Source organism: Carlito syrichta, unplaced genomic scaffold (genome assembly GCF_000164805.1).
Source record: "Carlito syrichta isolate Samal-C Ts95f unplaced genomic scaffold, Tarsius_syrichta-2.0.1 Scaffold287625, whole genome shotgun sequence".
Taxonomy (NCBI): Eukaryota; Metazoa; Chordata; class Mammalia; order Primates; family Tarsiidae; genus Carlito; species Carlito syrichta.
Genome location: NW_007231721.1, coordinates 76,253 through 92,589, shown reverse-complemented (window position 1 = coordinate 92,589; position 16,337 = coordinate 76,253). Strand labels below are relative to the sequence as shown.

The 16,337-nt window shown below is 35.9% G+C and overlaps 1 protein-coding gene across 5 annotated transcripts in view; it reads right to left on the bottom strand.

Annotated features, from left to right (window-relative positions):
- The window catches only part of CSNK1G3 (casein kinase 1 gamma 3), a 109,806-nt gene that overhangs the window by 75,098 nt on the left and 18,371 nt on the right, over positions 1–16,337 (bottom strand). For 4 of the 5 annotated variants that reach the window (XM_008052878.2, XM_008052881.2, XM_021709900.1 and 1 more), the window contains exon 1: positions 5,305–5,736. In XM_008052878.2, the coding sequence (XP_008051069.1) occupies positions 5,305–5,482 (178 nt within the window). In that variant the 5' untranslated portion in view covers positions 5,483–5,736. Of the gene's footprint in view, positions 1–5,304; positions 5,737–16,337 lie in introns of those variants that run through there. The other variant, XM_021709899.1, reaches the window with a different exon arrangement.

Sequence of the window (16,337 nt, the reverse complement as noted above, 5' to 3'; positions counted from 1 at the left end):
CCAAGTTTGAAAATGTCTGCCCAGCTAGGAACTACATTTCCCAGCCTCTCTCTCAACTTAGTGTGGTCATGTGACTAAGTTCTGGCTATGAGTGGACATGAAGTATAACCCTCCTTACTTCCAGGAAGGAATGTGAATGCTCCTGGCCCTTTTTCCTCTGACTGGCTGGGAGATGGCAACAGCTAGAGCAATCACCTAGCACACAGAGATGGAAGCCACATAATAAGGAAGCAAAGGTGCCCTGACAGTCTTGGGTGTTCTCTCTCTGGCCTGTTATGTGAAATAAAAAAACTATTAAAACCATATTTGGGGAATTTCTGATGTTGTTATTACATTATTGTCTATTCTTTAGTCACTATATTTTTTAGATAAGTTTTATAAAACGCTTCAGTTAGAATCACTAGGAAATCAATAAACATATAAATGATGAACCCACCCAAATCTGCATATTTATTTAATATATATTGTATAGGTAAATATAATACATATATACGTATATGCATATTGTATGTGTATATTGAAAGGTCCATAAAATTTTCAACAAAACAATTCTCAAATATAAGCAATAAAATAAGGAGAGTTATGAGCTACATAGGAATAGAAAGAGAAGAATCAAAAATAAGAGATGTTATAGAAGCTCCTGTGGTACACTTAATTATGGCAAAATTTATAATATCTTATCTCAAATATAGTTCTTCATAAAGTAATACATAATATCCTTGTTCTGTGTTCTTTTGTGTGATGGTCAGTCAAGTGTGGCCACAAGTGCTCACAGAAAAGGCTCAAGAAAACAAAGTTTATTATGTTCACAAGTTCTAAAGAGGAGTCACGCTGCATGTCAGATAGGGTCTCAGGCAAGTATCAGATTTTGGTTAGGTGGGAGAGGACAGGAGCAAGGGGACATTTGGCCGTGGACTTTATTGGAGTTTCCAGGGGAAAGACAAGGCAGGGCAGGGTAAACAATTTAGGATGGGTTAGTTTGAATAATTTGAGTGACCACTGGGCTTATACAGGTGGTCTCTACTTACCAGGTACCTGGCCTTAAGGTGATTAAGGCAGAGAAATATTGCCTCCTGAGTGCATGTGCCAGATAGAAAAGTTATGGCTGAGGACTGGTTCACTTGCATATCAAGGCATGGCCCAGGCTGAGTCTTCTGCTAACTCTAGAGCTGGTTAACCCTTTAAAGGGCAGTTTCTCTCCAGCCACAAAGGTTTTTTAAGATGTCCAACCATAATATACAGAAAAAAATTTTAAATATACCGTTCAATCCCATATTTCAGCTGACTCTATTTGGTCTCATTTAGTGCCAGCCAAAACATTCCTAGGAGTTTTATTATCTAAACTAGAAATACATCTACCAACACATAATGCAAACCTTGTCACCAACACATAAAGAAAAATAAAACCACAAATAAAGATAAGTCCCAGCTTACAATGGTTTGACTTAAGATTTTTTGACTTACAACGATGCAAAATTGATTTGCATTGACTGAAGACTGTACTTTGAATTTGGATCTCTTCCTGGACTAGTAATATGTGGTGTGTTACTCTCTCAAGATGCTGGGCAGTGGCAGCAAACTACAGCTCTGTGAGCCACATGATCATGAGGGTAAACAACTGATATTCTACAGTAATGTACCATGGTGACAGTTTTTTGGGGATATTGTGTTTTGGGTTTTCCAACGCTGTCATGTCTACAAAACACCCATTTTCTACTTACTATATGAGTATGTTAAACTTAAAATGAGTTTCTTGGAATGTAATCCTATTGTAAATCAAAGATCATCTGCACATCAATTCATCTTTTTGGTTTGTTTGTTTAATACAGGGCCTTACTACACTAGAGCCCAGGAGTTTGAAGGTATATTCAAACTCCTGGGCTCAATCAATCCTCTGGCTTCAGCCTCCTGAGTAGCTAGAACCACAGGCAAGCACCACTGCAACTGGCTATTCATTATTTTAAAATTTAAAAAAGAATTCAGATAAAAACGATAAACACATTATTTAAATGTAATTTAAAATTATTATTTTAGGACGGGCACAGTGGTTCAAGCCTATAATCCCAGCACTCTGGGGAACAAGGAGAGGGGACTGCCTGAGCCCAGCCTAGACAACTTGATGAGAACTCATCTCTACAATAAATCAAAAATTAGTCGGGTATGGTAGCATGTGCCTGTAGTTCTGGCTACTTGGAAGGCTGAGGCGGAACGATTGCCTGAGCCCGGCAGGTAGAGGCTAGGATGGTCATGAACGTGCCACTGCACTCCACCATGAGCAACGGAGTAAGATTACAACTCAAAAAATATATATATTATTATTTCAAATGTTTACCAATTTTTGCTAAAATCTCTTAATTACCTGTAAGAGTTGTTTCAAGGCTGGGTGCAGAGGCTTAGCCTGCAATCCCAGCACTTTGGGAGGCCAAGGCGAGAGGAGTGCCTGAGCCTGGGGGTTCGAGATCAGCCCGGGCAACTTGGTGAGAACTTGTCTCTACAATAAATCACAAAAACTAGTCGGGCATGGAGTCATGTGTCTATAGTTCCAGCTAATTGGAAGGCTGAGGTGGAAAGATCACCTAAGCCCAGCAGGTCAAGGCTGCAGGCGACTACAATGAGATGACTCCAGCTCACAAAAAAAAAAAAAGACTTGTTTCAACAGTGGGTGGTGCTGTCTCTCCTTGCAGCACTTGGACATAGGGGAATATTTTGAGTTGTGTATAAGGTTGCAACTCCTCTGCCTAAGAAGTTTGAAGTTTTAAACCCCGCAATGTGCAAGTTAGTCTCCCACCAAGAAAAAGAACTGTCCAGTTCAAAATAACAATAGCACCTTTGTTGAAAATCACTTGCCTATAACATGTATATCTTATAGTGTTTCTACCCATTTCTAACCACAAAAAAGACTTCAATACCAGTAATCAAATGTTCAAGTTGTGTCTATTAATGAGATTTTAAAGAAAGTACTTTAAGAATCTAAACCAGCTTTTAACTTTAGCATTCATTTACCCAAGTATAGAAAGACTAATGCTCACAATAACCTTTTCTGAACAGAGAAGCCATCTGGGGCCTTTAAAAAAAGCAGTGAAAAATCCCTTTTGTAGTCTATGGAAAGGAAGAATAAGATGATTTCATCAGCTCTGCAAGTATATATTATATATATTTTAAATAAATATAAAACATAGATACATATCGTATACTTAAATAAATTTACATAAATATAAACACATGTGTATACACACACACACACACCAAAGATTCATAGATAGATTAGACAGATGGACAGGACAGATAGATGTACTAAAGAAGTCTCACATTCCTATTCCTGTTTATTCCCAGACTGCAAAAGAAAGGGGTGTTTTATTGTTTTTTTTATTATGTAGCATATATAGTTTCAGTACATGGTACATATAGTTTCTCCTATCGCCCTGGTTAAAATGGTTAACTAGATTTGTTTTATGTAAATACATTCACAAATGCATTTATATACACATACACACATATATTTGTATTTTTGTGTGTATTTATAGTAATTTTAAAATAAACAAATTTTGAGTAAAATGGCCAAAGTGTATGCACGTACACTGCTGACCTTTTTACATTATCATCTAAATTTAATCTGCACAATAACCTAGGAAGTGGAAATAATCCCATTATAAAGTTGAGGAATCTGATGCCCTAGAGGTTAAATGACTTATATGTTTCATAAAGGCAAGGCCCATTTTTCTATTTTTCCTGTGTACCATCAGTGCCTAATCATGCCAGCTCCAGAATAGACATGCAGTAAGTATTGAAAGGACGTTGCTCAAAGTAATACACAAGAACAACAAGTTAATAATCTGTTTTCTCTAACTTCGAAGTCCAAAACAATGTAAGAATTTTAAAGTATCTAATTCATTACTCTTCAAATAATAAAATGTACAACATTCGCCCTTTCAAATACTTAAGTCCCTACTAAATGCAAAAGAGGCAGCCAGTCACAGCATGTTACAGCTAGGTACAAGGTATATCATTGGCATTTTTATTGGCTTGCTTCACCCAAATATTTCATGTACATTAACCACACAAAACTAATAAGATGAAGGAGTCACTACTACAAATTAGGGTGTTTTACAAGATGAAAAGGAGAAGCAGTTGAGTAGATACACATATAATAGGATTTATTTCTAGCAGCATGATGGAACTAAGAAAATTTGGGAAGTCAAATTTTTCTTTTTACATCCAAAATTTCCACTCTTGGTGATCCACTGACCAGAACCCACAAGATTCCCCTAATAACCACAGCACCCTCCTTCTTGTTTCTATTCAATATAGACAGTCATATCTCTACTGCATCAGGAGTTAAAAGACCTAGATTTTTATCCTGAGTATGTCATTAAACTGCTGTTGACATCTGACAAGTAATTTTCCCTCACTGATTTCAATTGCCTTAAATGTAGGGTCAGGAGGTTTAAATTAGACCAGTGTCTCCTAAACTTGCCTGATTATAATCACCTGAGTCAATACTGAGTCCCTTATTAACATAGATTCCTGAGTCTCACCCTAGACATACTTGGAGAGGAAAGGGTGGAGAGAAAAAATTGAATTACAACAATGTACATTTCATTAATTTTATACAGTTTCACTATATTAACTTGACTTCAAGCCATACTTATGAACCTAAAGTAATCAGTTATTAAATGTCTTCAGATCTGAAAAAATAGCCTAAACATCATTCCTAAAGAACACACAGCAAAGGATTGACCAGCAGTTATTTTAGCCTGAGCCCTTTTTTTTTTTTTTTTTGAGTTGGAGTCTCACTCAGTTGCCCAGACTGGAGTGCCGTGGCCGCTCCCGGCCACCGCAGCCTCGACCTGCTGGGCTCCGGCGATCCTTCCGCCTCAGCCTTCCGAGTAGCCGGAATTACAGGCAAGCGCTACCACGCCCGGCTGATTTTTTGATTTATTGTAGAGATGAGGTCTCGCTGCCCAGGCGGGTCTCGAACCCGCGGGCTCAGGCAGTCCACTCACCTCAGCCTCCCAAAGGCGCGGGATTACAGGCTGAGCCACCGAGCCCGACTTAGCCTGAGCCTTTTAAAATTTACTTTCTTGTTTTCTCATACTCTGGGTGGTTATTCTCAAAAAAAAAGTAGACATTCCTATACTAGGGAATTTCTTACAAATACAAATACATAAAAAATTTTCAACGCTTGCATTATTTAAAATTACCACAATTGAGGTAAAAAATTAAATAATAAGTCATTTCATTAAAAAGTATCTTCCATTTTAAAAAAATGCCTCCAATATAAATAAATAAACAAAACAGTCTTACCTAGTCGTAATTCTCCAAAATTGCCACATCCAATTTTTTTCCCAACTCTAAAGTTAGGTCCAACCATTAAAACTCCAGATGATGAAGACCCAGTTCCTCGAGTGTTATGCCCCGATCGACCACTAGGCCGCGCCATTCTGTCATCCGATTTGTCCTTGTCTTTCTTTTTATTATCCATATCAAGTTTGCGGTACTCCACTTTGAATTCTTTAATCAAGACAAGCACACTGAAATAGGGTACTGTAAAAATAGGTACATCACTAGGTAACTGTACCAGGTGGGCAATGTTAACATTCAAATTGCAGTAGGTAGTCAATTAACTGGAGCGTGTTCATCCCATTCGTAAAATTTTTCTCAGTTGTCTTTTCAGCAAGACATGTCTTCGAGAGTATCTTTTCAGTGATGTGAGCTGATAAGGACTCAGAGCTGGAATTAAGAAAAGAAAATTAGTCAACTAAGAGAATTTATTAATAAAAACATCTCTGGGAAATTAGGTAACATAACAAAAGTTTAAGTGATTAATTATGGCTATTTGTTGATGCCCACTGAAATCAAATCATGGTAGATTTTTTTTTTTTTTTTTTTAGAAACAGGGTTTCACTCTGTTGCCCAAGCTGGAGTGTAGTGGCATGATCATAGTTCACAGCAGCCTCAAACACCTGGATTCAAGCAATCCTACCCACCTAACCCTCCAGAGTAGCTAGGACTACAGGTGTATGGTGTATGGTGTATGGTGCCACCACACCTGGCTAATTTTTTTTATTTACTTTTTTGTAGAAACAAGGTTTTGCCCTGTTGCCGAGACTGGTCTCAAACTTCTGGCCTCAAGTGATCAAACGATCCTCCCATTTCAGCTTCCCAAAGCACTAGGATTACACACTCAGCCATTCTTAATATGTGTGCAAGAGAGACAAAGAGGCTCACTAAAATTTAAGTAGAAACTACTTTAGTATTTCTAGTATTAAAAAGTATACTCATATTTCAATTCAAATGACTTCATATTCACTTTTTCTGTTTTTTGTTATTTGTATTTTTTTAGAGACAGGGTCTCACTCTGTCACCTTTGCTGGAAAGCAGTGGTGTGACCACAGATCACTGCAGCCTTAACTTCCAGGGCTCAAGAGATCCTCCAAGTCTCAGTTTTCTGAGTAGCTGGGACTATAGGCATGAGACACCATGTCCAGTCCACAATCACATTTAAAGATTAAATGTGGAATGTTTCTTATTCAGTGCTGAAGAGCCACTCATTTACTCATCAATTATTAATTGAATACACTAAATTTGATAACTTGGGTAAAATGGACAAATTCCTTGAAAAATGCAACATAAGAACACAAGATGATACAGAAAATATCAAAAGCATAATATTTATTTTATTTTTATTTTTTGAGTCGAAGTGTCACTCCATTGCCCAGGCTGTAGTGCAGTGGCATGCTCCTGGCCACCCCAGCCTCAACCTGTTGGGCTCAGGCGATCCTTCTGCCTCAGATTTCCAAGTAGCCGGAACTACAGGCATGCACTACCATGCCTGGCTAATTTTTTTATTTTTATTGTAGAGATGAGGTCTCACCAAGTTGCTCAAGCTGTTCTCAAACCATGAACTCAGGTAATCCGCTCACCTCGGCCTCCAAAATGCTGGAATTACATGCTTGAGTCACCATGCCTGGCCAATTTATTTAAAAATTTTAATCGTCTGAGAAAAACACTTTTCCTCCAGAAAGATGGTTTTATGGTAAATTGAATACTATTCTTTCTAAAGTATTTCAGAAACACAAGAATAATCAATTTACCATGTGAGGTAATTCAAAAGCCTAACAAAAACACTTCAAGCAAAGAAAATTAGACAACTACTCTTCTCATGAGCATAAATACAAATTCTTCAAAATAAAGCAAAGATGTCAAAAGTTTAATAAATAATAAACAATTTAATACTAGAAATGTAAGATTGATTTAATATTTTAATCAATTCACCAAATTAACAAAAAGAGAAAACCGGCATGATCATCTCAAAAGAAGTTTCGTTTGACAAAATATAACCCATTAATGATTAAAACCTCTCAGTAATACAGAAGAACAGAACTTCCTCAGTCTAAAAAAAGAAATCTTACAAAAAACCTACAGTTAATGTTATACTTAATGGTGAAACAATGAACTCTTTTCCCCCAAGTTAGGAAAAAACAAAAGAATGTTTGTCTCAGATCTTCTACTCAACACTGTAATGAAGACCCACCCAGTACAAGGCCAGTAAACGATGCAAAAGTCATGAAAATTTAACAAAAAAGGTAGACCTGTTGTAATTCATAGACATCATGACTGTATATGCAGAAAACCTCGCAGAATTTTAGAAAAAAATTTTATTAGAAAAAATAAGTGAATCTATGATTGCAAGAAGCAAGGTCAACATACAACTATCAAGTTAATTTCTATACACTAGTCACACTGAAGAAGAAAATTAGACAAAAAACTAAATGGCATTTAAAAACATCAGAAAATGTTAACAAAATATGTGCAAGACTGTGTACACTGAAAACGCAAAACACTGCTAAGAGAAATTAAAACAAATAAATGGCAAGAAATACAATATTAATGGATTAGAAAAATCAGTATTGTTAAGATGCCCATTCGCTCCAAATTAATCTGTAGAATCAACACAATCCCAAATAATATGCCAGCATATCTTTTTTGTTTTTAATTGACAAGCTGGTCCTTCAACTGATGTGAAAATGTAGAATCCAGAATAAGCAAAACAATCTCAGAAAATCAAAGTCAGAGGATACACACTATCTGATTTCAAGATTTACTAGAGAAGTACAATAATCAAGACAATGTAGATTTGCCATGTAAATAAACAAACATATGAATGAAACAACAGAGTCCAGAAATAGCTCTACACATATACAGTCTATTGATTTTTCACTAAAGTAGCAAGTCAATTCAATCGTGACAAAAAAAGTTTATAACAAATGGTGCTAGAATAACCATATATATGTGCAGTGAGAAAAGTTAAGTGGAGCCCTACCTCACTCCATTAATTAATGAAGACTTTAAAATGGATCACAGATCGAAACACAAACACTAGAACATTAAAGGGAATACCTTGGTGAGCTTAAGGGAAGTAAATATTTCTTAGGAGTCACTAAAAGTACTATTAAAAAATGTAATAAGGTCTGTTGGGAGCCAACATCTATAGCTACATGGCTGAGGCCTGTAAAGGCCCATCTGGAAGATCGCCTCTGACATAGGATATCAGTTATACCTATGATATTGGCGTGTGATTGGTGACCAGTGTGCATACATGGCAGTAAAACTTATAAGTGAATCTCAGTACACTTGATGGAAGGTGCATGGCGGAATTGTTTCTGTCTTTCTAAGTTTAGCTTCTTTCTAGATATTTTTTTACTTCTATTTCCTGGTAGACAGGGTAGTCCTTGTTCCCGAAAGCTGTTTCCCCTAGGGCTAAGATTAGAAACTAAATTACCATGATAGTTCTGTCCCCTGCCCCTAGCCAGGTAGAACGTTTTCTTTTGTTTCGTTAATTACCGAAACTCTGTCTGCTTCAGCCCATGGCCGCCATCTTGGAAGCCCTGCATTTCCTTGTTCAAGAGTGTGACAGCTACTATTTGATTTTTAGAGTAGACTTGTTGGGATAAAATATATACATATACACTCATAGCTGCGTAAATCTATGCTTGCTGTTTTGATTCCTTTTGCTACATTATTCAAGTGTAATAGTTACTATATGATTTATAAAAGAATTAACGATAAGGTATTAGCTTAATAGGATATAGCATAGTATTAAAGTCCAATAACTAGATCATATGAAAATTAAAGTTTAGACATATGAAACATGAATTATAGTAAAGTTTTGTAGTTTAAGAATAAGTTTTAACTGAGTTATAAGGCGTTATGTTAAATTGTAATAGGTTAATAGTATAGTGTTAAGTTGATAATATTAATTGTTAAAAATATTGGGAATCAGTGAACTTGGATTGAACCTAGAGTTAACTCAGGAAAGTTTTTTGTATTAATCAGGGTATAGAGCAAAGAGTATAATATGAATGATTCGTTGAACATTATGGAAAACACTTTGAACGATTTGTATTGAAATTGTGCACCTGTGACCTTGATGTAAGCACGGCAGGCATCATGGAATTTGAATTGTTTGCTTGGAAATTGCAGATCTCGTGGTGGTCTTGTGATGCATAGTTTGTAAAGCACGAAACTTGTACGCCCCCAGTGAGTGATTATCACATTGCTGGAGGGTATAGAAAATGGTATATAAGTTGGAAAAGGTTTGAATAAAATCGGCTTCAGTCTTGGCCAGACTGTTCCCAGAAGAGCTGCCTCCGAGTAGTTTTCTTCTCTCCGTTCTGATTCACCGGTGCGGTCCTAACCCTTCCCTGGTCAGTGCAGGTCACCGACAAAGGTCATCAAAATTAGAAACCTTTGCTTATTAAAAGATAGCATGAAAATAAACACAAACACCTCAGAATGGGAGAAATTATTTTATATGAGTGTGCATAAATAAATTGTGACTGAATAATTAAAACATTTTTTCAACATGCAAAATATTTCAACACTTTTCACAATGAACATATACAAACAGCCAAGAAGCCGTGTTCAATATCATCATTAATAATGGAAATAGAAATTGAAACCATAATGAAATATCATTTCACACCCATTAAAAATAGCTAACATTTAAAAGACTGACAAGATATCAAGTGTTGGCATGAATGAATAGCAACTAGAACTCTAAAAAATTGCTAGGAGTGTAAAATAGTATGATTTTGGAAAAAAGTTTGGCAGTTTCTTTTAAGGTAAAATATACACTTATCCTGGGACCTGGCAATGCCACTCTTCGGTATTTACCCAAGGGGATAAAAACAAATGCTTACCAAGACTTAGCACACCAATGTTTATAGCAGCCTTAATCATAATAGATAAAATTGGAAATAATCCAAATGTCCATTAACAGAAGAAACAAACTGGTATATTCACATAATATACTACCACAGCATTAAAAGGAATGAATTGGTAATACATGCAGCAATGCAATGAAGCTCTCAGATATTAGACTGAATGAGAGAAGTTAGGTACAAATGATGACATATTATATGATTCTAGTTATACATAGTCCTAGAATCAGAAAAACTAAGCTATGATGATAGAAATCAGACCACTGGTTAGGGTGGTGGGAAATTTGACTGGAAAGTGGCATCAAGGAATTTTCTAGAGAAAGAAAATGCTCTATATCTTAATTGAACAGGGATTATATGGATGTGTATGTTTGTCAAAACTCATCAAACTACATTTAAAATCTATGTATTGTACTGTATGTAAATTATACCTCAAAATGTGATTTTTAAAATAACCTCCATACACATAAAACTGAATGCACATTTTCCCCCATATAAACTGCCATAATCCTAAAAATGCTACCTTTGCTTTTTGTACAAATGTATGGGGTACGTGTGCAATTTAGTTACACGCATAGACTGCATAGTGGTTACTTCAGGGTTTTCAGGCTATATGCATCACCCGAATAATGTACACTGTACCCATTAATTTCTCATTATCCACCCCCCTGTATTCCCTCCTCCTCCCACATGTCTATCATTCTATTCTCTATGCCAATGTGTAAACATTTTTTTTTTTTTTTTTTTAGTTGGAGTCTCACTCTGTCGCCCAGGCCGGAGTGCAGTGGCACACTCATGGCCATCCCAGTATCGACCTGCTGGGCCCTGGCGATCCTTCCCACTTATGAGTGAAAACACGCAATATTTGAGTTTCTGTGCCTGATTTGTTTCATTTAAGATAATGATATCCAGTTCCATCCATGGTGCTACAAAACACATGACTCATTCTTTTTTATAGCCACATAGTATTCTATTGTATATATGTCCATTTTATTTATCCATTCATCCATCAATGGACACTTAGGTTGGGCTCATATCTTTCCTATTGTGAATAGTGCTGCAATAAACACACAAATACAGGTATCATTTTGATATAATGATTTATTGACATCCAGTAGCGAGAATGCTGGTTTGAATGCTAGTGCTATTTTTAGTTCTTTGAGAAACCGCCATACTGTTTTCCACAAAGGTAGCACTAATTTACATTCCCACCAACAGTGTGTAAGAGTTCCCTTTTCTCTGCATCTGTTATTTTTTCTTTTTAATAACAGTCATTCTGCCTGGGGTAAGATGATATCTCACTGTTGCCTTAATTTGCATTTCCCTGATGATTAGCGATATTGAGCATTTTGCCTATACCTGTTATGTATGTGTATGTCTTTTGAAAAATATCTATTCATGTCCTTTGCCCATTTTTAATAAGATTGTTTTCAAAATGCTACTTTTTAATGGTGAATGAACTCATCATTATTTTATCTTCTCTTACTTTCCCTTTGCTGTATATGCTCCAAAACTTCTCTATAATGCCTATACATGTATATACTTAGGTATAGAAATATGTGTAGGTTGGTTGGTTTGGTTTACATAAGAAGTCATTATGAAGTCTCTGGAGAACCAAAACTGCCCCACAATAGAAACAGCATTACAATGCATATAAAGAACTTTTGCCCTTTCCCTTCATAGCCCTCTACCCCACACGAACTTTAGAGGAGCAAGAGGCAGTTAATGAATGGGACAAAGAAGAAACAAGAAATAGTCCCTTACTCCCTTCCTTCAATAGAGGGTCCAGAGCCAAGGGTCAAGCCTAAAACTGGGAAAGAAAGAGGGACAGAAGGAAGTAATGAATTAGCTTAAAGTTTAAACTCAAAAATCGAACAAGGTATTTTAATATCTGAAAATTAATCCACTGCAAAAACTGAGCTATTTTTATAAATACACATGACAACAAATCAGTAGAAACTGACTAGGGGATCATTCATGAGTGGAGAAAGGAGAATAATCAAAACATATAGATGACAATAGTGGTTAGTGAGAATTAAGTCATTTCCTACTTTATCCCATCTAGTTCAGTACATTCAGGTAACTGTTCTAAAGCAAGTAATAAGAGTTTTTTTAATTTTTAAAAATATTTTTAACAACGAGGTTTTCATTTAAAATATTTCCTTATAAGAGTCTCAGTACTTACCCTATCATAGCACCAATAAAGAGTATTAGAATTGCTTACATGTATGTCAATACCAGGAGTTACCAAACTATAGCCTGCAAGCTTTACATTTTTATAGTTGGAAAAAAATTATAGGAATAATATATTTGTGACATGCAAAAACTATAAGAAATTCCAATTTTAGTGTTCATAAATAAAGCTAAATAGGCATGAAGTCACACCAATGTGTTGTAGCTGCTTTTGTGCTACAAGAGCAGAGTTGAGTAGTTGTGACAGATACCATATGTGGTGCTCTTATCACTTCACACTGCTACTCAGAGCACCATAAATTGCAGTGGCACAGTTACGACTTAACAGTGTTTATAGTGCCACACATATCACCATACCATCATATCATATTTATTTTTTATTACCAATGCATACCATCATGTCAAAACCAGAAGAGAAAAGTGAACTTTGACTGTCATGCTGTAAAGGCACAGTGAATGTGGATTATTTGTTATCAAACTAGATGAGAAAGCATTCTGTTTATTACACAATGACACTGCACTAAAGAATACATTTGGACATAAGCAAATGTATTTGTTTTCTATTGCTATGTAACAACTTAATAAAAACTTGGAGGTTTAAAACAACACACATTTATATTATCTCACAGTTTCTGTAGATCAAAGCCTGGACACAGCTTAGCTGAGTCATCTTCTCAAGCTGTATTCAAGGTGTTGGCTAGACCACATTCTCATTTGGAGGCTCAAGTGGAGAAAAACCACCTTCCAAATTCCTTCAGATTATGGGCAGAATTCATATCCTTGCAGTGTATGATTCAGAGCCCCAACTTTTTAAGAGCTGTCAAATGGAAGCCACCCTCAGTTTCTAGAGTTACCTGCAGTTCCTAGAAGCTTCCTCCAGTTCCTTGCCATGTGAACTTCTCCAACATGGCTGCTCACTTCTTCAAGCCCTCAAGAATAAGCTTTAATTACAATATTCTAAGATTGAGTCTTATTTAACATGACCTTCTCTCATACCTAAATCCCAAGCTTTGAACCCTGCTCCAATACACCAATTCTTTCAGGTCTTAGATCCTTGCTAGCTGCTTCCAGACCTCTTTGATGCTGCTCGCCAGGCTGTGTACTAGAAAGAGCATAGGATTAAACAAATGAAGTCTTGGAGTCCCATTTAGCACCTAATTAGTTGTATAACCTTGGGCAAGACACTTAATCTGTCTAAGCTTATTTTAATAATTATAAAATAGGAGGATTAGGCTCGTAGATTTCTAATGGTATTCTTACACTATGCAAAGTATTATAATTGCCTGTTGCATCGATGACAAGAATTCTATTCTATGTAGCTAACTGTATGATCCCTGAATGTAGCACACTGTCTGGCACCTGGGATAGCTAATACATATTGTAGATTAATAAATGAGTTATTTCTATCTCTGAACATTTCTAGTCAATAAGCCCCATCTATGCAAGACTTCAAGAGATTTAAGAAAAACCAGCAAAGCAAACAGAACAGCAAAGGAAACCCAAGCCACTTACCCAGAAATATTAACCTAACATAGCATCCACAAATTTAAAATGACAATCAAGTACTACTAGATATACAAGGAAAGCTAACAATATGAAAGAAAAATGCCTCCCCACCAAAAAACAAATAGAAAAAAAAAAAAGATGACCTCTAGGCGAAGCAAATCATTCGATCAGAAGAGAACTTAAACAACAAAAATTAAAACAATTAGCTACTCAGAGGTTTTTGAGAAGTACAATAATATATACACAGAATAAGAAAATAATGTTACATTAAATGGAATAACCAAGACAAAGTGAAGAAATAATCCTAATATGTAAAACAAAAATATAAAGACAGAAAAAAAGAAAAAAGGAAGAAACAATTTGATACCTCCAACTTCCAACAGTAACAGAATTAGGAAGGACAAAGAAAATTAAGGAAAAGAAATCAAGGATGGAAGTAAAACAATGTTAGAAATAAATCTATGTAATACCGGGGATGCCAAAAAAATGTAAACACATTTTAAGCGATGTTAAGAGTGCCATAATCAGAAGTGTTTAGACACTGATGGTAACCATTTTGAGCACCTCTTATAACTGCAGAAGTCAAATTTGACTTGTGTTCATCTTGATGAGTAGTACAATTTTAATAGTTTTTTTCATTCTTAAAATATGGTCCATTGTTTTTGTTAAGCACTGGCCAGGCCATGTGTTCACTGAGCTTTTGTCTCCTAAGCTTTGGCCCCCTCCCATATCTTGGGAGGGGATAACTCTTGTCTTTCTCTTTCTCTCTCTTTCTCTTTCTCTCTCTCTCTCTCTCTCTCTCTCTCATATTTTTTAGGCACCCTCTTTATTCATATACCATGTAGTTCAGTACCCATTCAAAGCAAGTTTATTTCTGCACTTTCTAGCAGTCAAGTAAAAATGGAAATATGCTTAGAGACAAGATTCAGAGTGTCCATTAAAATTACACCAGTGAAGCCGGGCTTAGTGGCTCAGCCTGTAATCCCGTGCCTTTGGGAGGCTGAGGTGTGTGGATTGCCTGAGCCCGCGGGTTCGAGACCCACCTGGGCAACTTGGCGAGACCTCATCTCTACAATAAATCAAAAATCAGCCGAGCGTGGTAGCACATGTCTGTAATTGCCGCTACTTGGAAGACTGAGGCGGAAGGATCACCGGAGCCCAGCAGGTCCAAGCTGCGGTGGCCGGGAGCGGCCACTGCACTCCAGTCTGGGCGACGGAGTGAGACTCAACTCAAAAAAAATAAATAAAATAAAATAAAATAAAATTATATCAGTGGCTGTTGCCTTGCAAGACTCTCGAGTGGCCACGTACTCTTTGAGTTACGGTTGTCGCCATGTTACTAACTTTGGCCCCCTCCCCCATCTTGGGGAGGCGAATCTTCTCTCTCCCTTCTCTTTCTCTAATTTACTTTTAAATATACTTTTCTTTCTTCGGCAATAAATAAATCAATAAAATTACACCAGTTGGTAAAAAGACTCACGAATAATCCTAGTACTGTATTATACTACAGATGCAGTCAACAGTAAAAACTAAAAATCTCTCCAAGAAGCTTTAAGTTCAAAAGTTACAAGGAAGAGAATGAAAAAATTCATCTTGAAAACTTAAAAATTAAGCATCCATTAAAATAAAAATTAAGAGAAGAATCACAGAGTTATGCCCTGTTTACAATCTCTTATAATACAAGTAAAATAGTTATTTATACTGCTTGAGGATACTTTAATTTTATAAGAGATATTGTCCTTTAACTGAAGTCTTAATTCATTTACTATAAAAATAATAAACATACATCGAGTTAATGTAGCATGAAGCCACATGTGTGAATAAAAGGTAGTAAAATAGTTACAGCATGGTTGATTCTATGATTACTCTCAGTTTACTGACTTAAGTATTTACATTAAAAAGACAAGAAGCTCATCAATAGAATGCTTTTCAAAAATATCCTCAAGAATAAATGAACAAATATGAATGATCAATTTCTTTGCTTTCATAAACAATTATAATTTTCATATAATTAATATCCACTAATAAAGATAAAAATGGGCTGCTAAATACAAAAAACATTAAACATAATCTAATTATATGACTAGAAATTATATGACTGGTGTGCTTCTAATTTGATGATCACTAACGAATCTTCAAAACAGAAAACAGAAAATCAGATTCTCTAATCTGTGTGACCCAGTCTTTTAAGAGCCAGCTGACCTCTTTAAGGTTGCAAACTAGATAAAACAGTGAAAACAGTCTGAGAAAGTATCAATATTAAGTATTAAAAGTCTTCTATAAGTATCTTTTAATGTTTAGCATGTTATTTAATATTCTTTAAAAGTATAAAATTACACGAATGGAAATTTGAAATTCAAATTTTATATTCAAATGTTACTTGTCACAGCATTGGGTTTCTACTGCTTTGTTATC